This window comes from Balaenoptera physalus (genome assembly GCF_965194825.1).
Source record: "Balaenoptera physalus genome assembly, chromosome: 3".
Lineage (NCBI taxonomy): Eukaryota > Metazoa > Chordata > Mammalia > Artiodactyla > Balaenopteridae > Balaenoptera > Balaenoptera physalus.
In genome coordinates, this window is record NC_138890.1 from 5565276 (window position 1) to 5591183 (window position 25908).

Consider the following 25908-nt stretch of genomic DNA (forward strand, 5'->3'; position numbering starts at 1 on the left):
CCCAGCCAGACAACTTTCCCTTCAGCCAGGCAGCCAGCTAGCCAACTCTCTAACCACCCATCCATCTATTCAACAATTCACTCATTCATGCATCCAACCATCCACGCTTCCATCCAACCATATATTCACCCATCTATCCATTCATCTGCTCACCACAGGATAGCTGTGTGGTTGTGAGCCCTTGCTTTGGAGCAAGAAATACCTGGGTTCACATGCCAACTCTGCCTCTTGCCAGTCTAGTATGACCTTGGATGAGTCAGTACATCTCTCTGAGCCTCAGTTTCCCCTTCCATAATGTAGGGACTCAGAGGGTTGTTGTGAGGATAGAAGAATGCAAAGAACATGACAGGCTTAGCACAAGGCAAGGCATATTGGAACTGATCAACACACATAAGATTTTACCACTTGGGACTTGGGGGTGTAAAAGTGGGTTGGATACAGAACTTGCCTCACAATCTGGAGCGGGGGACAGCAAACTTTTTCTGTAAAAGGGCAGAGAGTAAGTGTCTTCAGATTTGCAGGTCATATGGTCTCTGATACAACTACTGAACTCTGCAGTTGTAGCATGAAAGCAGTCAGAAAATATGTACACGAATGGGTGTGGCCGTGTGCTACTGAAACTTTATTTATAAAATCAGGTGTGGAGTCAAATTTGGCCTGTGAAACTCCTGGTCTAGAGGCGAACAAGTAAGCCAGTTAAAGTACAACAGGGAGTAGAAAAGGGGTGCAGACGAATCCAAAGTCCTCTGGCTAAGACGGGCTGCAGAGGATCAGAGAAAGTCCTTGGTTGCCAAGGCAGGAAGAGTGGAAAAGGGTGGTGGGAACAGCACAGAGGCACACAGGAGAATGGTGAGTTAGGGGCTCAGGTGTGTGGGGCGAGTTGAGAGGGTAGACTGAAAAGGGCTCGAATGTCGTTCTAAGGGGAGTCTCGGGGTGAGGACCAGAGGAAGGCGGGTGACTCTCTGAAATGTCATGCCAAGAAGACATACCAGCTACTGGGACAGAAGAAGCCAATTGTGGTTGGCAATCGTTTGTGCAGGAAAATCCCAACAAGAGTTGTGGTTGTGTAGAAAGAGCTATAATGGAGGCTGACATTACGATAGTAGCAGAGGCAAAAAGAAAAGAGGATGGAGTAGAGAAATGTCGTGGAGGTGAAATTGACAGGGCTTGGTGTCCTGAGGGGTAGTGAGGAGGCAAGGCTCATCTCCGGGTCTCTGGCAGGGTCGCTGGGAAGAGGGTGCAGTCACACTGATATGGGGACACAGAAGGAGGAAGGAAAACAAGGAGTTTGGCCTTGACAGCTTGAGATTGGAGTGCGGGTGGGAATATCAGGCAGTCACCACTGGAGACAAAGGCAGAGGCCACTGGAGACAAAGTCTGGAGCTTGGAGGAGATAATCTGTCACCAGAACTAAGGCTCAGTCTGTACCTGGGGTCAGGGTTCAGCACATGATGAGGGTTGGGGTTCAGATTGTGGCTCTAGGATGGGAACTCAGTCTATGACACCAGGATCAGGGCTCAGTCCATGACACCAGGATCAGGGCTCAGTCCATGACACCAGGATCAGGGCTCAGTCCATGACACCAGGATCAGGAGTCAGTACATGACACCAAAGTCAGGGCTCAGTCAGTGACACCAGGTTGAGGTTCAGTCTATGACACTGGGTTAGGGGCTCAGTCTGTGACACAAAGTTTGAGGCTCAACATGTGACACTGGGATCAGAATGGAGTCTGTCATCAGGGTCAAGCTTGGCCTGTTCCTGGGTCAGAAGCTTCCATGCAAAGAATAAACTCAGCCCTGGCCTTTCACCTTTAGCCTTTGGATCCCGGACTTTTAGGGTCACAGATGCAAGGCATAAGGTTCTGCCCTTGGCCTCTACAGGCTGCGGGAGGCCTCAGGCCTCTGTGAGACCCCTGCCCAGGAAAGCAGGCAGACCCTGCATCCTCTCCTGAGGCCCCCTGGGGCCTTGGCTGAGGGATGGGGCGGCCCCTCCAGGTGGCTCCCCCTCCCCTTCCAAGCTCCCATCAGCCTCCACGACCCAACCCCACATCTGGCTTTTCTCGTCTTTCACAGCCTGCTTGTTGTGTTTCTACATTTCCGTGAGTCATAGAAGCTGCCTCGCGGGAGATGCAAGGTTGAATGAGGGCAGCAGAACAGAGGCCCTCAGTCAGGTTGGGAGAGGAGCTGGGCAAGTAGTGATGGTTTCTAGAATATTCGCAGTGATGGGAATTCCCTGGCGGTTCAGTGGTTAGGACTTGGTGCTTTCGCTTTCACTGCCAGGTCCGGGTTCAATCCCTGGTCAAGGAACTAAGATCCCACAAGCCCTGTGTTGTGCAACCATCACCACAATCACTTTTAGAACATTTTCATCACCCCCAAAAGAAATCTGTATCCTTTAGTCATACCCCAAAGTTTCCCATTTCTCCCCAGCCTTAGACAATCACTAATCTACTTTCTGCCTCTATGGATTCACCTACTCTGAACATTTCATATAAATGGAATCACATAACATGTGGTCTTTTGTGACTGACTTCTGTGATGTCACATCATGTCTTTAAGGTTCATTCATGGTATAGCAGGTGTCAGAACTCCATTCCTTCTTTTTTTTTTTTGCTGTGCTGTGCGACTTGTGGGATCTTAGTTCCCCAACCAGGGATTGAACCCCAGGCCTTTGGCAGTGAAAGCACGAGTCCTAACCACTGGACAGCCAGGGAACTCCCAGAATTCCATTCCTTATTATGACTGAATAATATTCCATTGTATGGATGGACCACATTTTGTGTATCCATTCATCTGTTTATGGACATTTGGGTTGTTTCCATCTTTTGGCTGTTGAGAATAATACTGCCATGAACGGTCATGTACAAGTTTTTGGGGGGATCTACGTTTTCCATTCTCTTGGGTATAGACCTAGGAGTGGAACGGCTGGGTCGTATGACAACTCTATGCTTAACTTTTTGAAGAATTGCCAAAATGTTTTCCAGACTCCTTGAGTCTTTTATGCCCATGTGATACCTTTTCATTCATCTGTTTATGAAATGTGTTTATTTCTGCCTTAGCTATTTTCTGCTGTTCTTGCTACCTTCCAAAAGCCCCAGCAATTTTGCATTCACAATTTTGTATTCGTTTTCTTAAAGAAGGCTCCCCAAATTATACAACTGTCGGCACCCCCAAAACTTGGGGCAGTGTTTGTACTTACACAGCTGGGAGGAGAGGGAACGTAAGTGGGTACAGAGAGCTCACCCCATGTTGGGATAGAAAAGGACAGCATCACCCCTTCCCCTCTGCCAGCTGCAGTGGTTATAGGCAGAGTGGCCCCAAAATAGATCACCCCACCTGTACCCTTTGGAGGGTCAAAGTGGGCTACTGTTAATCATTACTTGACTCAGTAGCATAAACCAGGACTGTCCCCAGCAAGCTGAGACATGGGGTCACCCAGCCACAGGGGACCCAAGCTACGGAATGGATGAGGACCTAACTGCCACTGTCCAAAGACATTGCCATCCCGCTCCCCACCCCCACCTTGGCCCTTCCTGAAGTTTCTATCGCTCTTACCGCAAACGTGCTGGTCAATCTCTCTGGGTATCACCTCCATTGGACTCCTCGCCTCCACCTTCACCCATATCCTCCAGCCTCAGCTCCAGGCACTCTCCCCTCAGCTCCCTGGTTTCAGCAGGACCCAGGATGTTTTTGCAGGGGGTGTGGAGGAGTGAAGGGAGTCCAGATGCCAAGGCAATGCAATGCAGTGCAGTGCAGTACAACGCAATGCAGTGCAATGCAATGCAGTGTAGTGCAATGCAATGCAATGCAGTGCAATGCAATGCGTGGGAGAGAGGCACCATAGGTGGGGGGTGGACGAAGATTTCTGGAGCGAAGAGGATGAGGTCTTTAGGCAGGCGGCCCTACAACAGGAATGGGGGGGCTCTTAGGCAGTGGGTCCTACAGCGGCAGGGACAAGGCACAGAAGGAAGATCCTGGAGGACATCAGTGGCTGAACCAAGACATTTGACCTTCTTCCTGCAAGCAGTGGGTAACCTCCGTGGGGATTCGGATAGGCAGGGGTGACGCGCTCTAGCTGCAGTGTAAGGGGCAGGGGGAGAGAGTCGGGGGTGCCTGTTTCTCCCACGGCAAAAGGCTCCACCCAACGCCCAAGATCAAGCCAGGGCACCCTCCTGACCTGGAGGGCAAGGAAGGTGACCAAGCACCCCAGGATCGGGCCCTGAAAGGTGGGCACCATCACACCCACCTTCCAGGTGAGGAAACTGAGGCTCAGAGAGGTGACTTCCCCAAAGGTGTGCAGCCATTAGGGGCAGGTCCAGGCAAGGACACAGTCTGGTTGACCCCAAACCCCTTGTTTTCTCCTCGATACCATGTCACCCAGGGGTCCCTGGAACTCGAAGTACAATATAGGGACAGAGACAGCCTGAAGTTCTACCGTTAGAGACCCTCTAAATGTGGGCACTGGGTACTTGCATTTGGTCTTAGGGACCCATTCTAGAAAATGAGGGCTTTTTGCTAGAGCAGGCATGACAAATCGATTTCATCTCATGAGCTAACTCGGATCAGCTGGAGATGGCTTCCAAAAAAGATGCACTGGGAAGCATTCCGAGGGGACCATGGCTCAGGAAGAAAGAGCCCTGGGATTGAATAGAAATATCTGTCCCAGGCTCAGCACGAGTGGTGTCGAGTGGTGTCGTGTATGTTGGCTTAAAGAGGGAATTCCCTGGCGGTCCAGTGGTTAGGACTCACTTTCACTGCCAAGGGCCTGGATTCGATCCCTGGTCAGGGAACTAAGAGCCCACAAGCCACAGGGTGTGGCCAAAAAAAAAAGATCATTGGGACCATCCTCCCCTGCCATCCCATTTTACAGATGAGAAAACTGAGGCCCAGATGCAGCACTCAGGCCCTGACTCTTCAGGCCTCCCACTCAGCCATGACACCTTGTCCCTCCTTTCCCCACAGGCTCTGAGCCCAAGCCATGTGTCCAGCCCTTTGACTCTGGAGCTGCAGACTCAGCCACCAAGAGCAGCGGTGGACCCTGGAGGCCTGAGGACCCAGACTTCTCCGTCATGGAGGATGAGCAGGCATGTGTCTGACTGCTAAGACGGGCAGGAACTGATGACGCCTGTGGCAGCAAGTACACTTTTTTAGCACCTGCAGGAACTTTGTGTGCATTATTTCAGGGAACTCTCATCAAAACATGGCAGAGTAGTTATTATCGCATTCTACAGATGAGGAAACGAATCCTTTCTGGAACAAGAAGAGGGAGGGTGGGATGAGTAGAGGGGAGGGTTGATGGATGGATGGAAGGAAGGAAGGATTGACAAAAGAGCTGGATGGATGGGTGGATGGATGGATGGATGAAAGAATGGAGGGAAGGGAGGGAGGGAGGAGGAGGGAAGGGTGGCAAGATGGGTGCATGGGTGAGTAGAACAATCAATGAAAAAGGAAGAAAAAGCTCCCATGGGGACCTCTGAGCTAGAACAGCCCTGCAAAGTGGTCCTAATTCAGGCGGAGATGGCCAAGCCATTATGTCCCCACATCAATCAGTCGTGGCCTGTGGACTGCCCAGGAAGGGATGTGACTTCCCAGAAGGAGACTGACAGCCGACAGCCATCTCCTGGCAGCCCACCCCCGGCATCTGGGGCAGCACATCCTCACTGAAGGGGGGGTCTGGGTGGCATTTTATAACACCCACCACACTAAGGAAGGAGGGTCCATTACAGTCAAACCATATGTAGGAAATTCTGTGTATCTGCCCCTGTCATTTTATAGAAGAGCATACTGGGGTCCAAGCAGGGAAAGAATTGGCCTAGGTGTCAGGGAGAATCCAGGGTAAAGGAAGACAGGACCAGGACTCAAGTTTAGTTCTGGATCCTTCCAGCGCCCTGGACCTCTTGGAATAGGAACCCTAGGCTGCAGGCAATTGGGCAGATAGGATGGCAATGGAGGAAGCGTGTACCTGGAGAAGCAGGGAGCCCTGGGTATATACGGGGATGCTCTACCCCACCACCACCAAATAAGCCCTGCCACCGGCATCTGTGTCCTTATCTAGTTGGTCACCAGAGCTGGAAGCAGCAGAAGGCAACATCCTTGCCCTTCCCTCCCCAAGCCCTGTGAACACTACACCTGTACAACCCTCAATTCTGTCCATGTCTCTCCTTCCTTCCCCACTGCCCTGGTGGAGGCCACTGTAATTGCTCACCCAGGTGATTTGCACAGGTGTCTTCACTGCTCCAACAGCCCTGCCTCTGTCCAAGCCTATCTGGTCTCTGCATCTTGCATAATCTTTCTGAAGGCAAATCACAGCCCCCTGGCCTCCACACCACCATTATTTGGAACTTAAGAGATTAAATCCTTCCTTGGCCTACCAGGCCTGCTGATCCAACCCCATTCCCTCCCCCACACACACCCCTCCAGCCATAAGGAAATCTTGCCAGTTTTGGGGGGAAGCACCGTGAGCTCTCAAGCCAGCAGGCTTCTGAACATCCTGTTCTCTTAATGCCTGGAATGCCCTCACCCAGAGCCTCTACCTAGCTAACTCCTACACATTCCTCAGGGTTTCCCTCACTGTCACTTCCTCCAGGAAGCCCTCCCTGATTTCTTCCTTCCTTCCTTCTTTCTTTCTTTCCTTCCTTCCTTCCTTTCTTTCTTCCCTTCTTCTTCCTTCCTTTCTTTCTTTCTGTCTTTTTTAAAAACATTCAGTAGGACTTTTCATTGAAAAAGATATATATACTGGTAAGATGTAAATTATTTTAAAATATATGCAACTTGACCTATATAGCCAGCTCAAGAAATCATTTACATGTCACATAGACACTATTTTATGTGGTTGGAAGTAGGGTTTGGGGGTTTTATTTTGTTATAGAAACTGTCTAAAGATGGTCTAACCTGTCCTAATTCAGTTGTCCTTAGTAGATTTTGCACACCAATGATTACCCCAGGGTTTGTCCTTTTTTAAAAAAGGAATTTGCTATATGATCTGGCTTAGAATAAATCTTATTTTTCAAACTTAAAAAAAATTAAATTTAAGTTTAAAATAATAATAACAAAAAGGATTTTCTAAGTAGAACTCCAAACCAGAATGCCTGTCCCTTCAAACAGGGTCAGCTGGCCCCCCTTCAGTTCTTCTCCAGCCCATTTTCTAGAACATTCGCTCATCCTTGATTATAATCTCTGGATTTAGTCGTCAGTCTACTCCAATTAGCTCCATCTGGCAGAGTCATCAATTTGCCCAGAGGAAGGGCCCTGACTCCTGAAGTATAAAAGCAACAACCATGGTTCCAACAACCAATATCTGCTTCCATTGATCGAGGGCTTGCAATGTGTAAGCATCATCTCATTTTACCTGCCCAGCAATCCTACAAGAAGGCAGCACCATGCCCATTTTAGAGATGAGAAGACTGAGGCCCAGAGAGGGTTAGAAACTTGCCTGAGGTCACACTGAGCTAATAAAAGACACGCGAGGGATGCAAACCTTGACTAAGGCCTTTCTATCATTCCAACCATCCGAAAACTGTCTGTCCCTATTATTTATTTGCTCTTTTGTTTGAAATCAATTCCTTTTTTACACGATGAAATGGAACCAGAGAAATGATATGCTTGAAGTTGCTTTGGTGTGCTATTTTTTCTTAATATACAAGGAGATAAATAACTATTTACATTTTTTAAAAACGTTGATCCACGTACTATCTCAATCTGCACGCAGCAAGCCCTTTAGTAGAGTGGGAATTCCTGGGACATCTCATCTCTGGGTCTGCCATTGAGGGGGGACCCATCCCTCAAGGTTCCCCAGGGTTCCAGGGAGCAGGAGGCTGGATTTCCTGTATCCTCTCTAGGGCATCAGGGCCAGCATACAAATGTTTAGGGAGATGCCTGGGAAGGCCCTCAGTGGGCCGGCTCCCATTTCTGACCCAGGAAATGTTGGAGGAAAGATACAAGTTCCCCAGCAAAGGACAAAGCCCCCTCCCTCCCCCTCCATCGCTGGTACCTGCCACAGCTGCCCACCATCCCTTCCACCCAAAGCTCTGGCGGGGTTCCCACTTCTGCCTCCTGTGAAGGAGGCCAGATGTAGGAGAGGGAGTGGAGATGGCCCGGCCCAGGCCAAGAGGCTGTCCTGATGTATTTATATTTACAGGAGGATGAAAACCAGAGATGCAAGGAAACTTTTGGGGCCGTGGCAGAGGAGACAGGAGTTGGCAGAGGTTACCGAGGCACCAGGGATGGGATCGGAGTGATCTCGGGAAGGCTGCCGCTAAAGTCATAGGAGCACCAGGGGAACCTGGACCAGCCAGGGCCAGAGGTGTGGGGTTTTTGGACGGAGACTGAAGAAGAGGGACCCTGGTATATGAAAGATACAGGGAGGAAGCAGCAGGCAGAGAAGGAACAGCCAGGGAGGTGGGGGGAAGCAAGATAGATCAGTGGGTGCAGGCACTTCCCTGGCAGTGCAGTGGTTAAGACTCTGCACTTCCATTGCAGGGGGCATGGGTTCGATCCCTGGTCGGGGAACTTAGATCTCACATCCCACGCAGTGCAGCCTGCCCACCCCCCAAAAAAAAGATCAGTGGGTGCAAAGGAAAGATTCAAGACCATGGAAAACAGTATGGCCGGGGCTCAAAAAGCCAATCAGAGAATTGCCGTACGATCCAGCAACCCCACTTCTGCAGATCTACCCAAAAGAGGTGAAAGCAGGGACTTAGACAGACGTTGTACAACCATATTCATAGCAGCATAATCCACAGGAACCAAAAGGTAGAAGCAACCCAAATGTCCATCAAAGACTGAACGGCTAAACAAAATGTAGTTTTGTTTATATCCATACAATATGGTCCATCCATAGAATGGAATGTTAGCCTCTAAAAGGAAGGAAATCCTGGCCCATGCTAAAATACGGATGAACTTGAAAACATTATGCAAGTGAAATAAACTAGACACCAGAGGACAAATATTGTATGATTCCACTTATACGAGGTCCCTAGAATAGGCAAATTCAATAAGACACAGTAGAGTCGAGGTGACCAGGCGCTCAAGGAGGTGAGAATGGGGAGTTACTGTTTAATGGGTACAAACCTTCTTTGGAGGAAGATGAAAAAAAGTTCTGGAGATGGACGGTGGTGACGATTGCACAATAGCCTAAATGCACTTAATGCCACTGAGTTGTACACTTAAAAATGGTTAAAATGGTGAATTCTATGTTATGTATACTTTACTACGATTTTTAAAAAGAAGGAAGGTGTCAAAACTGTAGAAAGCTCCAAGTGGCGGAGGTGAGAGAAAAAGCCAGACCCTGCATAGCTCTTCCACCCTCATTCCACAGCAGGTGTGGACACTGCCACCTGCGTCCTGCCAGCCAAGATCCACAGCCGACCAAGAGCGTGGCTCTTGGCTGGCAGGTGTTTTCCATTTTCAATTGGCTGCTTCTCTGAAAATTCCCCACACCAAATGTTAGCAGGGACCTTCCTGTTCCCCCTCCCCTAGTAAAGACTGGCCATGACCGGCCAAATGGTCCAGGGATAAATAGGGTTGCAACATTGAGCAGATAAAATTAAAGGATGCGCAGTTAGACTTGAATGTCAAATATTGTAATGTTTGGAATCTACTTACACTAGAAAAAAAATTCGTTGTTCATATGAAATTGGAATTTCACTGGGCGTCCTGTATTTTACCTATCAGTCCTATCCTGGGGGCCTCTTATAGAGCTCATGAAGGGGGCCAGGTCTGCTCAGTGGGCCCTTCAGGCCACCAATTGGGACAGTCCATCAAGGGCTGCCTGAGCTCACATAGATGTCTGGGGTCACATCTCAGGGTTGGTTTTGCATGGAGCACTGGTAGAGGACTCCCCACCTCCCCACAAAGCCCTGTCTGAGGACAGTGCTAACAAAGGCCTGGAAAAGGACAGTCCCTGTCCTGCAGATCCTGACAGCCCAAAGGAGGGACACCTTATTTAGACTGGAGGAGTCAGGAAGGCAGCCTGGAGGGCATGCCCAAGCTGGGTTTTGACGGGTGAATAGGAGTTCACCAGGCTGCCTCTGGGTGGCTTGGGAGAAGAGGTTCTCCAAGGAGAGGAAAAAGCAGGTGCTCTGACTAGGGGGGAAAAAAAATGGCAAATAGAATGACTGGGAGGGAGAGAGAGGAAAAAGAAGAGTAACAAGGGTAAGAAAGAGGATAGAGCTTTGGACCCAGACAGATCTGAGTTTGGCTCTGTCTCTGCGGTTTACTGACTGTGTGGCCCAGGACTGTGTGGTCCTTTCTCCTCCCTGAGCCTGTCTCCTGATCTGGAAAGTGGGACAACAACGCCCCCTGGTGGAGCTGCGGTGGCATTAGGGCTAACACCCGTGTAGTTCTGGGTGCAGATTGGTTGCTGCTTTGGTGGATGTGGCAATCATCGTCCACCCCTGTGTATCTTCCGTGTCTAACAGCGCCTGGCACATCGATGCCTCATGGGTGGGTTGCAACATGAGGCTGCAGAGGGGCCAGAAGCGGGAGGCAGCCGACCCTGGAGCCCTTTGCACTGTGCTCACGAGCTCAGGCTTCTGCTGTCCGGGAGCGGAAGTTATTGCAGGGGATTTAGGAGTGCAGAGGTTCCAGGCTACCCTCTGGTAGGACGGAGCAGGGCCGGAAATAGGGGGAGGCAAGCGAGGTGCGGGGTCCGAAACTGTCATGTCTTAACATTTTGATAATTTGCTCATCATGGAACTCTTTGCACTGTATTGAGTTCTTTTTTTTAATATTGTATTAAAGTATGATTTTCTTGATTCCTGAGTTTTGGGGCACCCCCTACAATTTTGTGTCCGAGGTGAGTGCCTCACCTGCCTCACCCTAGGCCTGGGAAGGAGACTTAGGGTACAGGAGACCCATGAGTAGACACCCTAAGCAGCCCCGGGAAAAGACGAGGAGCCCCTTGGGACTTCCCTGGTGGTCCAGTGGTTAAGACTCCGTGCTTCCACTGCAGGGGGTGTGGGTTCGATCCCTGGTAGGGGAATGAAGATAGCGCATGCCACGCAGTGCAGCCAAAAAAAAAAAAAAAGACTAGGAGCCCTGACACTGCCTGAAATTCCACCAGTAGCAGTAGCACCGAGGATAATTTACCTCTGTGCAGCACTTTTACAAATTGCGTTCACAGGCATGATCTTACGTGAGGCTTAAAACAAGCTGGGTGAGCCGACAGGACAGAGGTTATTTTGTCTGTTTCATAAGCCCATCAGACAGAAATTCAGTAAGGGAGGTGGAATCAGGTCTGCCAGCCCAGATTTCTGGCCCCTTTTGGGGGGATAAAACCTTGAAAGCCTGGGTTAGACATTGCACTGAGGGGACCACCCCCATTCTACCCCACCTGCCACTAGATGGGCGCTGAACCCAGGTTGGACGGGAGGGGGATGGGCAGGGTCTGGGAGTTGGGGGCCTCTGCTGCCCTCGGTCAATGCCTTTTCCCCATCCGTCTCCAGGAGGATGGAATTCCAGGGCTGCTCGGCGATGGCGAGAGCTCGGAGGACTTCAGCCTGGACTTGGGGGACCTTCAGGGCAGTGAGTATATCCAGGACCTGGGCCTTGAGGTCCCTTCACAAAACCAGTCTAGGGGGGCCAGGGGCAGTGGGCCCCCTAGCGAAGAAGTCGGAGAAGACTCGCCCTTCTCCAGCCTGGCAGGGTCCCAGGGCCTGCCTCGAAGACGCAGCTGGGAGAGGTCGCGGAGCTGCTCTGAGACCTGGCAGAGGTCAGTCGTCCTCCCCCCCTACCCCCAGCTAACGCCTTCCGGGACACACCCCCAGGGCGGCCAGGCCACGCTGCCCCCCTGCCTCTCTGTCATCTAGCACAAGGGCCACCAGAGGTGTCTGCATTGTCAGAAGGCAGCCCCAAAGGCCCTCTCCGGAGATGCAGGTCTGCACACACAGCCCACGTGGGCACACGAATCCGTGTGCACGGGTAAGCACGCACACGCTGAAGGAGCGTGCACCAGCCCAGACTGGAACTGTGTGAACCCGGCCGGCAGGCTCGGACCTACATGTGCACACCCGCCCGTGCACCCTGGGCGTACACGCCCACCCTCAACGCGCAGGCGTGCACCCTCCCCCTGCTCAAACCCAGAGACGCATAAACATGTCACTTGCACATGCGTGCACAAAGCCACAGGTGCACTTGTGATCAAAACACAGATGCGTGCTCAGTGCCACCCACAAACCACAGTGGCAGCCCCAAACGGTAGAGAGGGGTGCTTTAGCTACCCCCTCCACCCCTCACAGGTCCCCCCAGAAAGAAATCCAGTCTGTGTAAAATAAACAGTGGGAGGGAGGACTTCCCTGGTGGTCCAGTGGTTAAGACTCCGAGCTTCCAATCCAGGGGCATGGGTTTGAGCCCTGGTCGGGGAACTAAGTTAATACCACATGCTACTGGGCCAAAAAGAAAAAAGGTAAAAAAACCCAAAAAACAAAAAACAGTGGGCCTGCGATGGAAATGGAACTTCAGCATCAAATCCCCCAGCCAGACTCCCCACCCACCTCTCTGGTACTGGGAGAGCTGGCCCCTTCTCTGTGCCCTGCCCCTCCAGAGGGCTACCCACAGGTTCCCTCCAGGCCCCCATGCCTCACATGCTGGAGCTGGGGCAGCAACCAGGTGGAAGAGACCCGACTCCCTCCCTTCCTCCACCAGGCTCAGCCTCGAAGCCTCAGCTGCAAATGAGGGGCCCTGTCTCCCTCGGACACTGGCCAGCCTTGCTCTGAACCTGCCAGGAGAGGGCCTGCAGGCCTGGACCCAAGGGTGTCTGTCTGGGGGCGGAACCCCCCCAGAGGCACCAAACAAGGTGGGTGCAAGCTGAAGCCACCCCAGATGATAACACACCTGTGGGCCCAGGCGCTGTCTCTGCAGGTGCCAAGGAGTGCCTTGCCCATAGCTGGAGGGACTGCTTTATCATGGCAGGTACAGCCCGTGACTGGGGAGTCGCTGGGTCCTGAGATTGCAGCCCAGACCTGAAGGTCCTTTGCTGGGCTGGGCTCCTTGGCCATAAGTGCACCCCTGGGCTGGGGAGCAGGGGCATGTCTCCGCATCCTTGCAGCTGGAAGGAGGCCCTGCCTGCGACTGGAGTTTGGAAGCAGGGAGGGCTCGTCTGAGGTCTGGGATTTTAGCCCAAACCTGGGGAATGCATGCTCGGAGCTGTTGCCTCTGCCTGGGGCATCTATGCCCATGACCATGACTTGGGGGGAAATTACTGGCCATGGCTGGAATTTGTGGCTCAGAATTCCAGAGCTCCAGCCCACAGCTGGGGTCTGTCCTTGGCAGGGCTGCAACCCATGGCTGGGGAGGGTATGGCCCCAGCCCTCAGCTGCTGTGGAGTCCCAACCCTGTGCTCATGCCCCACGGCTGGGGGCAGCCCGTCCGCAGCTGAAGGCTGGGGACCCTCGACCCGGGGAGCCTGCCTGCAGCCTGGGCTGTCTCCAGGCTTAGGGAGATGCTTATTCCCTGCAGGAATGTGACAGCCCCGAAAAAAGAGTGAGGTCACGGTCGGTTCCCGTGTCCTTCGATGAGATCAGCTCCCTGGAAATCTTTCCGGCTTTGGAAGTGCCCGCTCCAGCGGTTCAAGGTAGCCCAGCCTGGGGGTTTCCTTCATTGAAACCAAGTGGAGTAGGGGGTTTCTGCTGGAGGGTCCCCTGGATGGGGCTGGTGGAGGGGGCTTAGGGTCCCCTGGACAGGAAATGGGCAGAATGCTGGGGGAGGGGGTGGGGTGGTTCCTGCATCATCTGCCCTTCCCCCACCCCTACACCCCCCCACCCCCACCCCACCCCCCCGCCAGGGATCCTCCAAGGTGGACACAACACTGCAATGACCCGCAGGGCTCCCTCTTCTCCCTCTGACTCTGTCTCTTTCTTTATCTCCTTCTTTGTCTCTGAATCTCTATCTGAAGAGCTTGTGTCCCTCTGGTGTCAGACAGACCTACAGGCCAAACCGGAATCTACCACTTTCTAGCAAGTCTCTAAGCCTCCTCAGCTTTCTCACTGAGAATGGGACGATTAGTGTATCTCCTTAGGGTCGCTTGGAGGGTTCACTGACCGCATATGTGTAAAGCGTTTAGCCAGTCGTTAAGCACTCATGACACGCCGGGGACACTTCCATCCCTGGCTCTCTGCCCTCTTTTCACCTCTCCTTCTCTGAGAGTGGCAAACCACATCTGGACAGTCTCCATTTCTGCAGGGGTGGGTTCAGGGGGCGCCATGCCGGGCTGGTCCTGCCCCAGGGCCCCCTTCACGCCTGTGCCTCTTGGGGTGGGGGCTGATTCCAGGCCTGGATCCACCGGTGCTGGAGTGCATGGAAAAGGACCACGTGGAGCCAGATCACGTGTGAGTGTCCGCCCCTGGGTCAGGGAGGGACCCCCTGGACAGCCAAGGAGTCCAGGCTTGGGGAGGAGGGATGCAGGGTGTAGCATCACTGGCTGTAAGTGACCGGCCACTGTCCCCCTATAATAATCTCGATCTTCTCTACCACACCATCCTTCTCCCAGGAGAGGGACCCAGGCCGCTCAGAAAGGTTCTCGACAGCATGGGGAGGGGCTGGGGCTCCAGTTTAGGGGCTGCATCAGGACCCGGGAGCGGGTCAGGCAATCACAGCTCGCCTTGGGGAATGTCTGTCATGTGGGGCGACTGTGGGCTGTTTCTTTCTGCCATGGCAGGCTGATTGTCCAGCAGGTGCTTCAAGAACTCCGACAGTACCATGGGTAAGTGGAAAGGGGGCTAGGTGTGAGGCAACAGGTATGTGAGGACAGATGCGGAGGACAGGTGTAGGGGGAAAGGGTAGGGGGAAAGGTGTGAAGACAAGGAGAAATGGGAGGAAAACGGTGACAGGGGAGGTGGGAGGAGGCACAGGTGAGCCCACATGTGGAGGGATGGTGGGATCTCAGACATGGCACGGGGGGCACACCTATCCACAGGAGCCCAGAGGGAGAGGGGCAGGAGAGGGGGCATCTGTGGGAGGAAGGAAGGGCTGCTGTGTCTGTCCCCTCTGATCCTGCAGGGCCCGGCAGAGGGCTCGCTTGTCCATCAGCCCTGGAGGAGCCCACTCAAACCTCACCTGGTTTGAGTTCCTGTCCGAGTGAGTATGCAGAGCTGTTGGCGGGCCTCCACTGGATTCCCACAAGAGGTTACTGTGGGCCCTGAGCTGGGGGCAGGAGCTGGGGCCTCCATCCTCTCACTGGAACCGCCAGGGCAACGGTAGGGGTGGTAGAGGGGCTCGTCATATGCCCTGGGAGGGCAGAGGAAGACTTCTTGGAGGAGGTGACAGCTTGAGCTGGGTTCCGATGGAAGAGTAGGAGTTCAGCAATACGAAGAAATGAGGATGGGGAAAAGAAATCCTTGCCTTCCTCAGGAGCAGTGTCAGGGTGGGGCTGGGAGGAGAGGAGGGAGGGGGAGTCAGCAGAGGCCAGATCACACCTGGGAAGCAAAGGAGCACAGCTCTGTCAGGGGTACAGACTGCAGGTACGGAATCTCCCTCCAGGGACTAGATTCTGCAGGGGCTGGGTTTCTTTGTCAATGACTTAATACATATTTATTAAGTGAGGGTGTGCCAGTCATCCAGGAGAGGCATGATCTGGGGCTGGAGCATTGGATGGGAAGAGGGAAGCCGGGTTTGACAGATATCCCACAGGAAGAATGGGCAGGATTTTAGGCTGATGAGATAGGAAGGGGGCATGAATCAGAGGGAGGAGGCTGAGATGGACACGGCCCATCAAGGGACCTCAAGTCTGAGACCATGTCACCTTCCCCTCTGCAAACCTGGTCCCCACGGTTCCTGAAATTTGCAAACCTCTGTAAATGTTTGTTCAGTGAATGAGTGAGTGAGAGAAGGAGGGAGAGAGTTAGGGACCACAGCAGGGGTGAAACAGGATGAAGGGGCCTCAGGGAGACAGATTCCAGGTGGATCCCAGAAGCGACCTGCAGAACTGGCTCAGAAGGGCCTTCTGGGTCTGCTGCGCCCTCCTCACCAAACTTTCTGCCCCTCAGGAGCGAGGACAGAGCGGGGAAGATGGAGAGAAGTGACAGGAGTGCCAGGGTGAAGCGCAGACTTAGTTCCCTCCGATGCCGAGTCACCAGGCAGAAGGAGAAGGTCAGGGGGCCGGGCCGGGGGTAGGGGGGGGATCCCCCTCTGCCTTCTGCAGCTTGTCAGGGTACCCCTGGCTCCAGATCTCTCTGACTCGAGGCGAGACTGGATGCACAGGGCATTCTAAGGCCCACCTCTGTCCCCAACAGGGGAAGAGCCCAGTGCTTCTGAAAGACAAAGGTCAGGATGCTCGAGAGCGGAAAGAATGTGTCAACGGGCACCAGCTGGCTCAAGGAACCTTCTCTGGCCACTCCAGCTGCCCGCTGTGTGGCAAACCTTTTCTGAGCTCTGGTAAGTCTGGTGGCCCAGCCCATCCCCCTGGATGGCAGCCACTTTCTCTCCTTCACTTCCCCTAAATCGCTCTCATGGCCTCTTTCGCTCTTTGCATCCTCGTCCTATTTCACCCTTTCTAAGCTCGGACCAACGCTGGCTTCCTGGATGTCACCAGGGATCCATCCCTAAGAGCAGGGACCATTTGATTAGCTCGGCCCCCCCACCGCCACCAAATTCCCTTTAAGTCTCAGCTTTCGTCGTTGCAAAAATCCTTCGGCAAAATCCAGACTCGGGCAGTATATTAGTTAGCTAGGGCTGCGTAACAAAGTAACACCATCTGGTTGGCTTAAACCACAGAAATGTATTGTCTCACAGTTCTGAAGAAGTTCGACATCAAGGTGTCAGCAGGGCCAGGCTCCCTCTGAACGTGCTAGGGAAGGGTCCACCCCAGGTGTCTCTCCTGGCTTCTGGAAGTCCGGTGGCTTGTGCCAGCAGAACTATAATCTTCACATGGCATTGTCCCTGTATGCCTGTCTACGTCTGAAATTCCCCTTTTCCTAAGGACGCCAGTCACATTGCATTAGGGGCCGACCCTACCGTAGTATGACCTCATTGAACTAAATAAAATGGCAATGATCCTATTTCCAAATAAGGCCACCTTCTGATGTACTGAGGGGGATTAGGACTGTAACATATGAATTGGGGTCGGTGCAGGGAGGCACGATCAGCCCATAACAGGCAATTTCCTGCTTCCCGGGGCTGTCTGGGGGGTAATGGTGTCTGCTCAGGAAAAAGTACTGGGTTCCAGAGGCCTAGGAGGGAGATGACTCTGGCCTTTTCTGAGATTTAGCATATCACCTTTTTGAAAACAAATCGGGCTTTGTAAGGGAGAGAGAGGAGGCACCGGCAACTACATGTTAGTTGCAAATTCAGGCTAGTGCAGCGTTCCTCAACCTTGGCCCTATTGCTATTTGAGGCCTAGTAATTCTTTGTTGGGGGAACGGGGAGCTGTTTTGTGCATTGGAGGATACTGAGCACCATCCCTGGTCTCCACCTACTAGATACCTATTACCCCCCATCCCATGAGTCATGACAACCAAAAATGTCTCTAGATGTGGCCAAATGTCCCCTGGGGGCTAGGATTGCCCCGGTGAGAATCACTGGGGAGTGCAATAGAGAACTGGCCCCAGGATAGGCCGTGCCGTGAGAGCTGTCCCTCCACCTGCACGGCAGGTGTCTTCCTGTGACCTGAGCCGCAGGTTTTGCATTTCTTCCTTGCCCGGCCCCACACGTGGGCGTCTTCCTTCTTCCTGATTCCTCCCTCTTTCTGGAGCACTGTTTTTGCTGGTGGTGGGACTGTTGGCCGGGCCGCTCTTGTCAGGGGTCTCCCCTTCGGAGCTTTCTCTGCATTGGAAGATTTCCAACCCGCTTTCTGACACATGAGCTGTTTTCAGCGGAGGCCACCTGGGCTTTGCAAAGTCTTCGGCATCTTAAAGTCCTTTTAAGCAGCAGGTGACTTCCTGTTTCTGCTGACTTCCTAATCTCTCCTTCTGGGGGTCGGGGGTGAGGTCTGCTGGATACAGGGACTTCCCTGGAGGGCCAGGATCAAGCCCCACGGAGCTGTATCTCAGGCATCAAATTCAAGGGGCAAGTGGGAGGTTGGCAGGAGGAAGAATGAGGTCAAAGATCCGGGACTGGGCTGTGGACAGTACAGAAATGCATCCACGCTATAACGGCAGGGTTGAGTATTTCGCAGCATGCTCGCAAAGCTGAAAATATTTCCCTTACGGCTCTTTATAGCCAAAGTTTGCCGATCCCCGAGCTAGCTTTCCCAGCAGCAAGGAAGACCCAGGGAAGTGACTTACAGTAGCCAACAGATCAATGAACCCCTTACACATCTGACCTTGAAGGTGAGGGTTCCAACAGGGACTAATTTCCTGAAGGTCACTTTACAATCACAGAAGACTTTGAACAAATAGTTAGAGAGTAACATTACTATACTGAGCACATACAATATCCCAAACACCAAGTCCTTTAAACAGATTTCCTCATTAAGCTTCACAACTCTGTAAGATAGGCACTAGTATTCCCCCTTTCTACAGATGAGGAATCTGAGGCCCAGAGGAGTTAAGTTCTTGCCAAAGGTCACACAGCAGGGTCTGAACTCAGAGCCTGAGCCCCTGATCACCAATCCACTGCCACATGATGCCATTTAATTTTTTTTTAACATTTTTTTTTTGATGTGGACCATTTTTTAAGTCTTTATTGAATTTGTTACAATGTTGCTTCTGTTTATGTTTTGGTTTTTTGGCCACAAGCCATGTGGGATCTTAGCTCCCCTACCAGGGATCAAACCCGCACCCCCTGCAATGGAAGAGGAAGTCTTAACCACTGGAGCGCCAGAGAAGTCCCTATTTTTTGCTTAATAAAATTAACTTCTAATTCTTTTAGTTGTACCAAAGGCAAAATTTTATAGTTTAAAAGAAAATTAAATTACAGATACATGAAAACCAAAAGTTTAACATACCAAGGACACTCTGTTGTTTGACGTGCTTAATGTCCATATTTGGGGCAATTTTTTTAAGGTTTTCCCACCAAAAAACGTCATTAATAATAGCTCTGTACAATAATATTTAGAATAATAGGAAGATGAAAACACTTTCATACCATATTTTTGCCAACTGTTCCAAAGACAGCAAACACGTGCTCAGTTGGTTTTCCGTCACTTTGAAATAAGCTACCGGTAATCCTAAACCAGGCAAAAATGTATTGTTCCTGGTTGGAATACAAGCGGTCATCCTTGCAAAAATGTTTTGCCATGAGTCCTTGGCTTCTATGAAAGCCCTAAAATAGTAAACGAGAGACTAGAGTTTATTTTCAGATTCTGTGACTGGCTTCCAATAATCTTTTATCAGTAGACTTACAGGCAAAATACCAGGTACTAAGAATCAGATTCCATTCTTTGGTATAAGCATGAAACTGCCGTGGATTGCTGTCCGTGGCTAGCATAAACCAACGAATTACCACGCGTAGAATGCAATGCAAGGCAGGCAGGAGGGATAACTTAGTGTTTTGTTTGTTACTTAAAAAAGACCAGACCTGGGACTTGTAAGTGGAATCTTTTGCTGCATTTTGGCATTATACCCTAACTTAGAGTATACAACTATCTATCTGGGAACTCTCTTAACCCTCCAGCGGGCGGCAGATCCCTTTTCTCCCTGAAACTTTTCATTTTATTTTTTAACTTTTTTTATTTTTCTTCTTCTTTTTTTTTTTTTGGCTGCCCTGGGTCTTCATTGCTGCATGCGGGGTTTCTCTAGTTGCAGTGAGCGGGGCCTACTCTTCGTTGCGGTGCGTGGGCTTCATTGCGTGGCTTCTCTTGTTGCAGAGCACGGGCTCTAGAGAGCGTGGGCTTCCGTAGTTGTGGCTCGTGGGCTCTACAGCGCAGGCTCAGTAGTTGTGGCGCAAGGGCTTAGTTGCTCCGCGGCTTGTGGCATCTTCCCGGACCGGGGCTCGAACCCGTGTCCCCTGCATTGGCAGGCGGAGTCTTAACCGCTGTGCCACCAGAGAAGTCCTTTAATTTTAGATTTACAGAAAAGTGCAGAGAGAGCCCCCTTACGTGGTTCACCTAGCTTCCCCTCATGTTAATATCTTATATGACCACAATATGTTTGTCACAACTTAGGAACCAACATTGGTACAGTACTATTAACCAAACTCCAGACTTTATTCAGATTTCACCAGTTTTGTTTTGTTTTTTCCATTAGTGTTCTCCTTCTGTTTCAGGATCCAATTCAGATACTACATTATCTTCAATCACCCTGTCTTCCCAGTCTCTCTGGTCTTTGAGAGTTTCTCCGTCTCTTCTTATTGTTCATGACCTTGACAGTCTTGAGAAATATTACCCAGGTGTCTTGTACGATGTCCTTTAATCTGGGTTTGTCTGATGTTTTCTTATAATTAGAAAGGGGTTATGGGTTTGGGGAACGTTCCTGGCTCATCAGATCAGGGGGACGTGCTATTGACATGACATCCCTGAAGATGTTAACCTTTAACACCTGGTTAAGGTAACATCTGCCAGGTTACTATTTTCCCGTTTCCCTACTCTCTTCTTTGGAAGCGAGTCCCTCAATCCAGCCTACTCTCGGGATGGCAGGAGTCAAGTTCCACCTCCTGGAAACATCATTTGACTTTCGGGACAACCCTTTGAGGTCAGGGAAGGTTGGAGTTCGTGTCACAGAAATGACGTGACTAGCGCTCAGCGTGATGCCTGGTACTTAGGCAATGGTAGCACCTACTGACATCATCATTATTTCTTGTTGTTGAGGAGGCAAAGCTAGCATCTAAATCACAGACCCTAACCCTGGGCTCTGACCACAGCCCCACGCCTGTCTAAGGAAGCGTGTGAGGCCAGAACAGCTGTGTCTCGCTCCCAGCAGGCTGAGAGCAGGCACTGCCCAGGTATAACTCGTCACAAGCCTACCTCCCATCGCAGGTATTCAAAACCAGATGTTACTGACTTAAGGAAACAGCCCCACAGTAAGTTAAACACAACAGTGAATGAGTCACACTCCAGGTAATCACGGAAGGTGCGTCTCCAGGGTAAAGCTGAGATGCTTTCCTAGAGACCAGCCCCGCTGATGGAACACCATTCCAGACAGCCCTGTTCCTGGCCTTGACCTCTGAGGTCCCTCCGTGGTCTGACCCCGCCTACCCCTCCACCCTTCTCTCCCACTACTCAGCCACGGGGATTGCCCAGCGCCGCCACCCTGAAGTCTTGTGGCTGCCTGTGCCCATCACCTGCGCCTTGCTCATTCAGCGCTGTTCCTGGAACTCCCTCTGCCACATAACTCTTACTCATTCTCTAAAACAAAGCGAAGGGCCACCTCCCCAGGAAGCCAGCATAAGGTGACTGTAAGTTCTGAGCGTCTCTGAGGCCAACTGCTGTCAGCCAAGGGCCATTTTGTCCCCCTAAAGAACATTTGGCAATATCTGGAGACATTATTGGTTGTCAGGACTAGGAGTGCTACTTACATCTAATGGGAAGAGACCAGGGATGTTGTTCAATATCCTCTGATGCACAGAAGCCCCTGACGACAGAGAATTATCCAGCCCCAATTGTCATTAGCACCAAGACTGAGAAATGCAGCTATAGACATATAGCTCCTTAGCTCTTAGCAGAGTCCCTGGCCCATGATAAGGACTCAATAAAATGCAGAAAATGGTTGGATGGATAAAAGGAAGACAAGAGATACCTCTCCTTCCTGACAGGCCCCTTGAAAAGGTTTTAGGGGAGAACTTTGTCAACCTGAAGGTTTCTATAACCAAGGGGGCTACAGAAATAAGGATCATGCCATTCTTCCTGCTTACAATCTTCAATGGCTCCCCATTGCCTTTGGGATAAAGTCCAAAAGTCATAGCAATTCAGAGAGTGAACACTTACAGATCCATCGAGACCTTGAAATACCTGTGTCTGGGCTTCTGACCTCAATTGGCGGGGGGGTATCTGATGGCCTCAACTGCGGTGGGGTTCTTGCACTTCTGGACCCTCCAACTCCCTGGACATGCTCCCTCTCTTGATCATGAAGCCTAAACTTAAAGTGAAGGCAGGTCGCTTGGGGATTTTGCCATCCAGTGTCTGAACTGAGAGATCTCAACCACAGATTGTGTGTGTTTTGAGGTGAGTTTGGTTTGGGGCGACCTTGACCTGGTTGAACAACTTGGGCCTTAGGTGAAGGGTGCTTGGCCCCTCTCCTGGTTCCTGCCCACCCCCTCCACTTATGGGGGACCTGGGTTAGACAAGAAGCCTCAGGACCTGGATGGCTGATGGCACCTGAGGGGTGCTGACACTTGGAGAGACATCTGGCATGGCTATAGGTGTCTAAAAACATCTGTGTGTGGGTGTCTGGCATGTGTTTCAGACTCTGAACACCTGTTTGGGGGTATCTGATAGCACCTGTGTTGGAGGGCGTCTGAGAGTGTCCATGTGGGGTCTCTGGTATGTTTCTGGGTGTCTGAAAGCCTGTATGGGGGTATCTGATGGCTCCTGGATGAAGGTGTCCGGTACTTTTGAGATATTTGGCATGTTTTTCAGATTTTGAATAGTTTGGGGGCATTTAACAGACCTATGTGGGTGTCTGACCTATTTGCGGGTGCCTGAAAGCGAGTATCTGATGGCATCTGCCTGGGTGTCTGGTATGTGTTTGGGGTATCTGGTGGTACCTATGTTGGGGTGTCTGGGACCACCTGAGAGATATATGACTCATTTTTCCAAGACCTGTAATCTTCACTTCCTGTAATCTATGCTGCCATTTCTTCACAGGAGACAGAGCTGTTCTCTCCATTTCCTGTACTCTCCCCTCTCAAACTTCTCGCCCCCGGACTCATCCCCCTTAGATGCCCCCAGGCTTCCACTGTACCCCAACTCCCGCCTCCAGACACCCATAATTCCCCAAGTCGCCCCCCCAGCACTGCTATCTTCTCCCAGGAAACACCTCCCAGTCCCGCTAATCACCCAGGCCCCCGTTGACCCCACAAAACGCCCCCCAACCCCGCTGATCTCTTCTTAGGATCCCCTCTAAGCGCCCCCCAGTCCCACAGATACCCCAGCGCTCCACTGACCCCCTCGCAAAAAAATCCCCCCACCCCGCGGATTTCCCCTCAGGATCGCCCATAGGCGCCCCCCTGCTCCACTAACCCGCCCCTCAAGGATCACTCTCACCCTCCTCGCAAATACTCTTCAGTCCCCTGGGCCCGGGTAAACCCGAGCGAACTACCCCTGCCTGAGACCCCACGTTCAGCTTCAACCCAAGTCCTTAGTTACCGGGACCCACCGATCCTCTCGGCCACGCCCCCTTCCGGGGCCACACCCTCTGGTCCGCCCTCGGGGGCGGAGCGGCGCGTGCGCACCTCGCCCGCGCGGCTTCCCGCTTCCGGCTCCGGGCTGAGGGCGGCAGTGGATCCCGGGAGGCCGGGCGGTAGAGGCGGTCGGGACGCTAACGAAGCTGCGGGCGGCGAGTGACTTGCGGGGGACCGAGGTGAGGCCGGCGGGGCGGGGCTGAGGAGAACGGGGCTCGGGTCCCGGGGAGGCGCCGTCGGGGCCTAGGGGCGGCCTCGGGCGCTGGAACCCCGGGGCTGCCTCGGCCTCGGGCCCGGCCCCCCATGGGCTCGTCCATACTGGCGGGCGGGTCCTGCAGTGCAGGCTGCCCCTTCCGTGCATGTGGGCTGTGTTTGGCGAATGCAGAGCGCAGACGATGCCCGCCGGTTCTGTCCGAGCCCCAGCGCTTGGGCGGTGCAACCTCCGTGGTTCAGCCGGGAAAGGACACGGGTTCCAGGTTCTGGAGCTCCCCGGGGCAGGACCTGGGATGTGGCGATAACCATAACAATACCCAGCACCGGGGGACTTGAAGCCTCCGAGCAGCACTTTTTCCGCGGAGCAGACGTCCTCCTGACAATTGATCTGATCGTTGGGGTAACAAAAACATACGAAGTGTGTGTGCTTTGGGTCTTCCTTAGTTCTCTCTCCAGTTTCTCTCTTTGGTAGAATTTAGATGGTGCGGTGCAGGAATGAGAGGCCCTTGGTCTTGCACGGTTTGTTGTAGCTGTCTTCTCCTTGTCTTTTCTGCCTGATGCTCTGTTGAGATCGAAGCGGTAGAAGAGATGGCTGGCCCAAGGGGTCAAAAGTGTTCGCGAAGTTTTACCACAGAAGCGAAGAACAGTTTTTCCCCCTTTTGCCTCCGTTCTGGGAGAATGGAACTCCAGCCAGGAGCGAGGAAGGGCGGGTCCCTTCTTGTTGACTAGAGAGAGTTCAGGACAGGTGAACAGCCCTATGGCCAAGGGCGATCTCAGGATGATTTTGCAGGTATCCGGGTGAATGAGTAATTCTGGAGCTGTACGGAGAAGTGTCCAGAGCGCAGGCTTGAGTGTCAAATCAGATCTGGGTTCTGGTGCCAGTTTCCACCACTAAGTCTCAGTCAGTCTCCCCACCTTTAAACCGGGAATAAGGATTGGTTGGGGATTTGATGGGATCATATGTGTAAGGTGCATGGCACAGCGCCTAGCATATGGTGAATGCTCAATAAATGTTATATACTCCGTGCATATGGCATGCCCCCAATCCTGTATTTTAATTTTAATTTTTTTTGAAGTACAGTTGATTTACAAAGTTGTGTTAGTTTCAAGTGTACAGCTAAGTGATTCAGTTATATATATTCTTTTTCAGATTCTTTTCCATTATAGGTTATTACAAGATACTGAGTATAGTTCCCTGTGCTATACAGTAGGTCCTTGTTGTTTACCTGCTTTATATATAAACAGGTAAACAACAGGTGTGTGTATGTTAATCCCAAATTCCTGGTTTATCCCAAATTCCTGGTTTATCCCTCCTCCCCCTTTCCACTTTGGTAACCGTAAGTTTGTTTCCTATGTCTGTGAGTCTATTTCTGTTTTGTAGATAAGTTCATTTGTATCATTTTTTTAGATTCCACATATAAGTGATATGTGATATTTGTCTTTCTCTTTTTTTATAGATAAGATTTTTTTATGTTTATTTTATTTATTATCATTTATTTTTGGCTGTGTTGGGTCTTCGTTGCTGTGCATGGGCTTTCTCTAGTTGTGGCAAGCGGGCACTACTCTTCGTTGCAGTGCGCGGGCTTCATTATGGTGGCTTCTCTTGTTGCAGAGCATGGACTCTAGGCGTGCAGTCTCAGTAGTTGTGGCGCACGGGCTCAGTAGTTGTGGTGCACGGGCTTAGTTGCTCAGTGGCATGTGGGATCTTCCCGGACCAGGGCTCGAACCCGTGTCCCCTGCATTGGCAGGCGGATTCTTAACCACTGTGCCACCAGGGAAGCCCTGTCTTTCTCTTTCTGACTTACTTCACTTAATATGATATTCTCTAAGTCCATCCATGTTGCTGCAAATGGCATTATTTGTTCCTTCCTTCCTTCCTTCCTTCCTTCCTTCCTTCCTTCCTTCCTTCCTTCCTTCCATCCATCCCAGGCCTGTATTTTTAAGTTGACATTCCAAGTAATAAAGAGTCTGGAAAGTTTGAGCATCTTGGTTGTTTGGACTGGGTCAGAGTTTTATGCTTTATCAATAGCTTGCTAGTTCTATGGGTCAAGCCCTTTTGAGTGGGAAAGAAAAAAAAAAAGGTTGCTCTAAATCCAGTAAGAGCATACAGCCGGCGGGCATACTAAATTTAATTCTTGTAAATGTAACTTGTTTGGGGTTTGTATCACTTACATCCCTTTTCAGTGGCATACCTGAGGGAAAGGAGAAAGGGATTCTTTGATTCTTTTTTTTCTCTTTTTTCCTTCAGTCGACTTAAGAATGCCCCCACGTTGAAAGTTGTGGTGGCACGTACGTTGTTCCTGGCAGAAACTGTGGTATAATTTTCATTCTTGTCACACAGTAACGATTACAGCTGGCTGCAGGGCCTGTTGCCCATGTCACCAGTGCCCGGGACTAGGGCTGTGGTCACCAGCTGTGCCTCCCTGGGTGTTTACCTTCCACGTGTTTAGCATATTTCTGATCCTTGTGTCAAGGTCTCCTTCATTTT

At 51.6% G+C, this 25908-nt stretch overlaps 2 protein-coding genes across 2 annotated transcripts in view; both read left to right on the forward strand.

Moving 5' to 3' along the window:
- The first annotated feature begins 11214 nt into the window (after window positions 1-11214).
- LOC309657651 (rho guanine nucleotide exchange factor 18-like) overlaps window positions 11215-25908 on the forward strand; it is a 34495-nt gene continuing 19801 nt past the window's right edge. The window contains exons 1-8 of the mRNA XM_082455426.1: window positions 11215-11522; window positions 12642-12792; window positions 13455-13569; window positions 14266-14323; window positions 14653-14697; window positions 14994-15071; window positions 15980-16082; window positions 16226-16367. Coding sequence (XP_082311552.1) covers window positions 11419-11522; window positions 12642-12792; window positions 13455-13569; window positions 14266-14323; window positions 14653-14697; window positions 14994-15071; window positions 15980-16082; window positions 16226-16367 — 796 coding nt within the window. The 5' untranslated portion in view covers window positions 11215-11418. The remainder of the gene's footprint in view (window positions 11523-12641; window positions 12793-13454; window positions 13570-14265; window positions 14324-14652; window positions 14698-14993; window positions 15072-15979; window positions 16083-16225; window positions 16368-25908) is intronic.
- LOC309657647 (rho guanine nucleotide exchange factor 18-like) overlaps window positions 23240-25908 on the forward strand; it is a 60704-nt gene continuing 58035 nt past the window's right edge. Inside the window, exon 1 of the mRNA XM_082455419.1 lies at window positions 23240-23386. The gene's annotated coding sequence lies outside the window, so the exon portion shown is untranslated. The remainder of the gene's footprint in view (window positions 23387-25908) is intronic.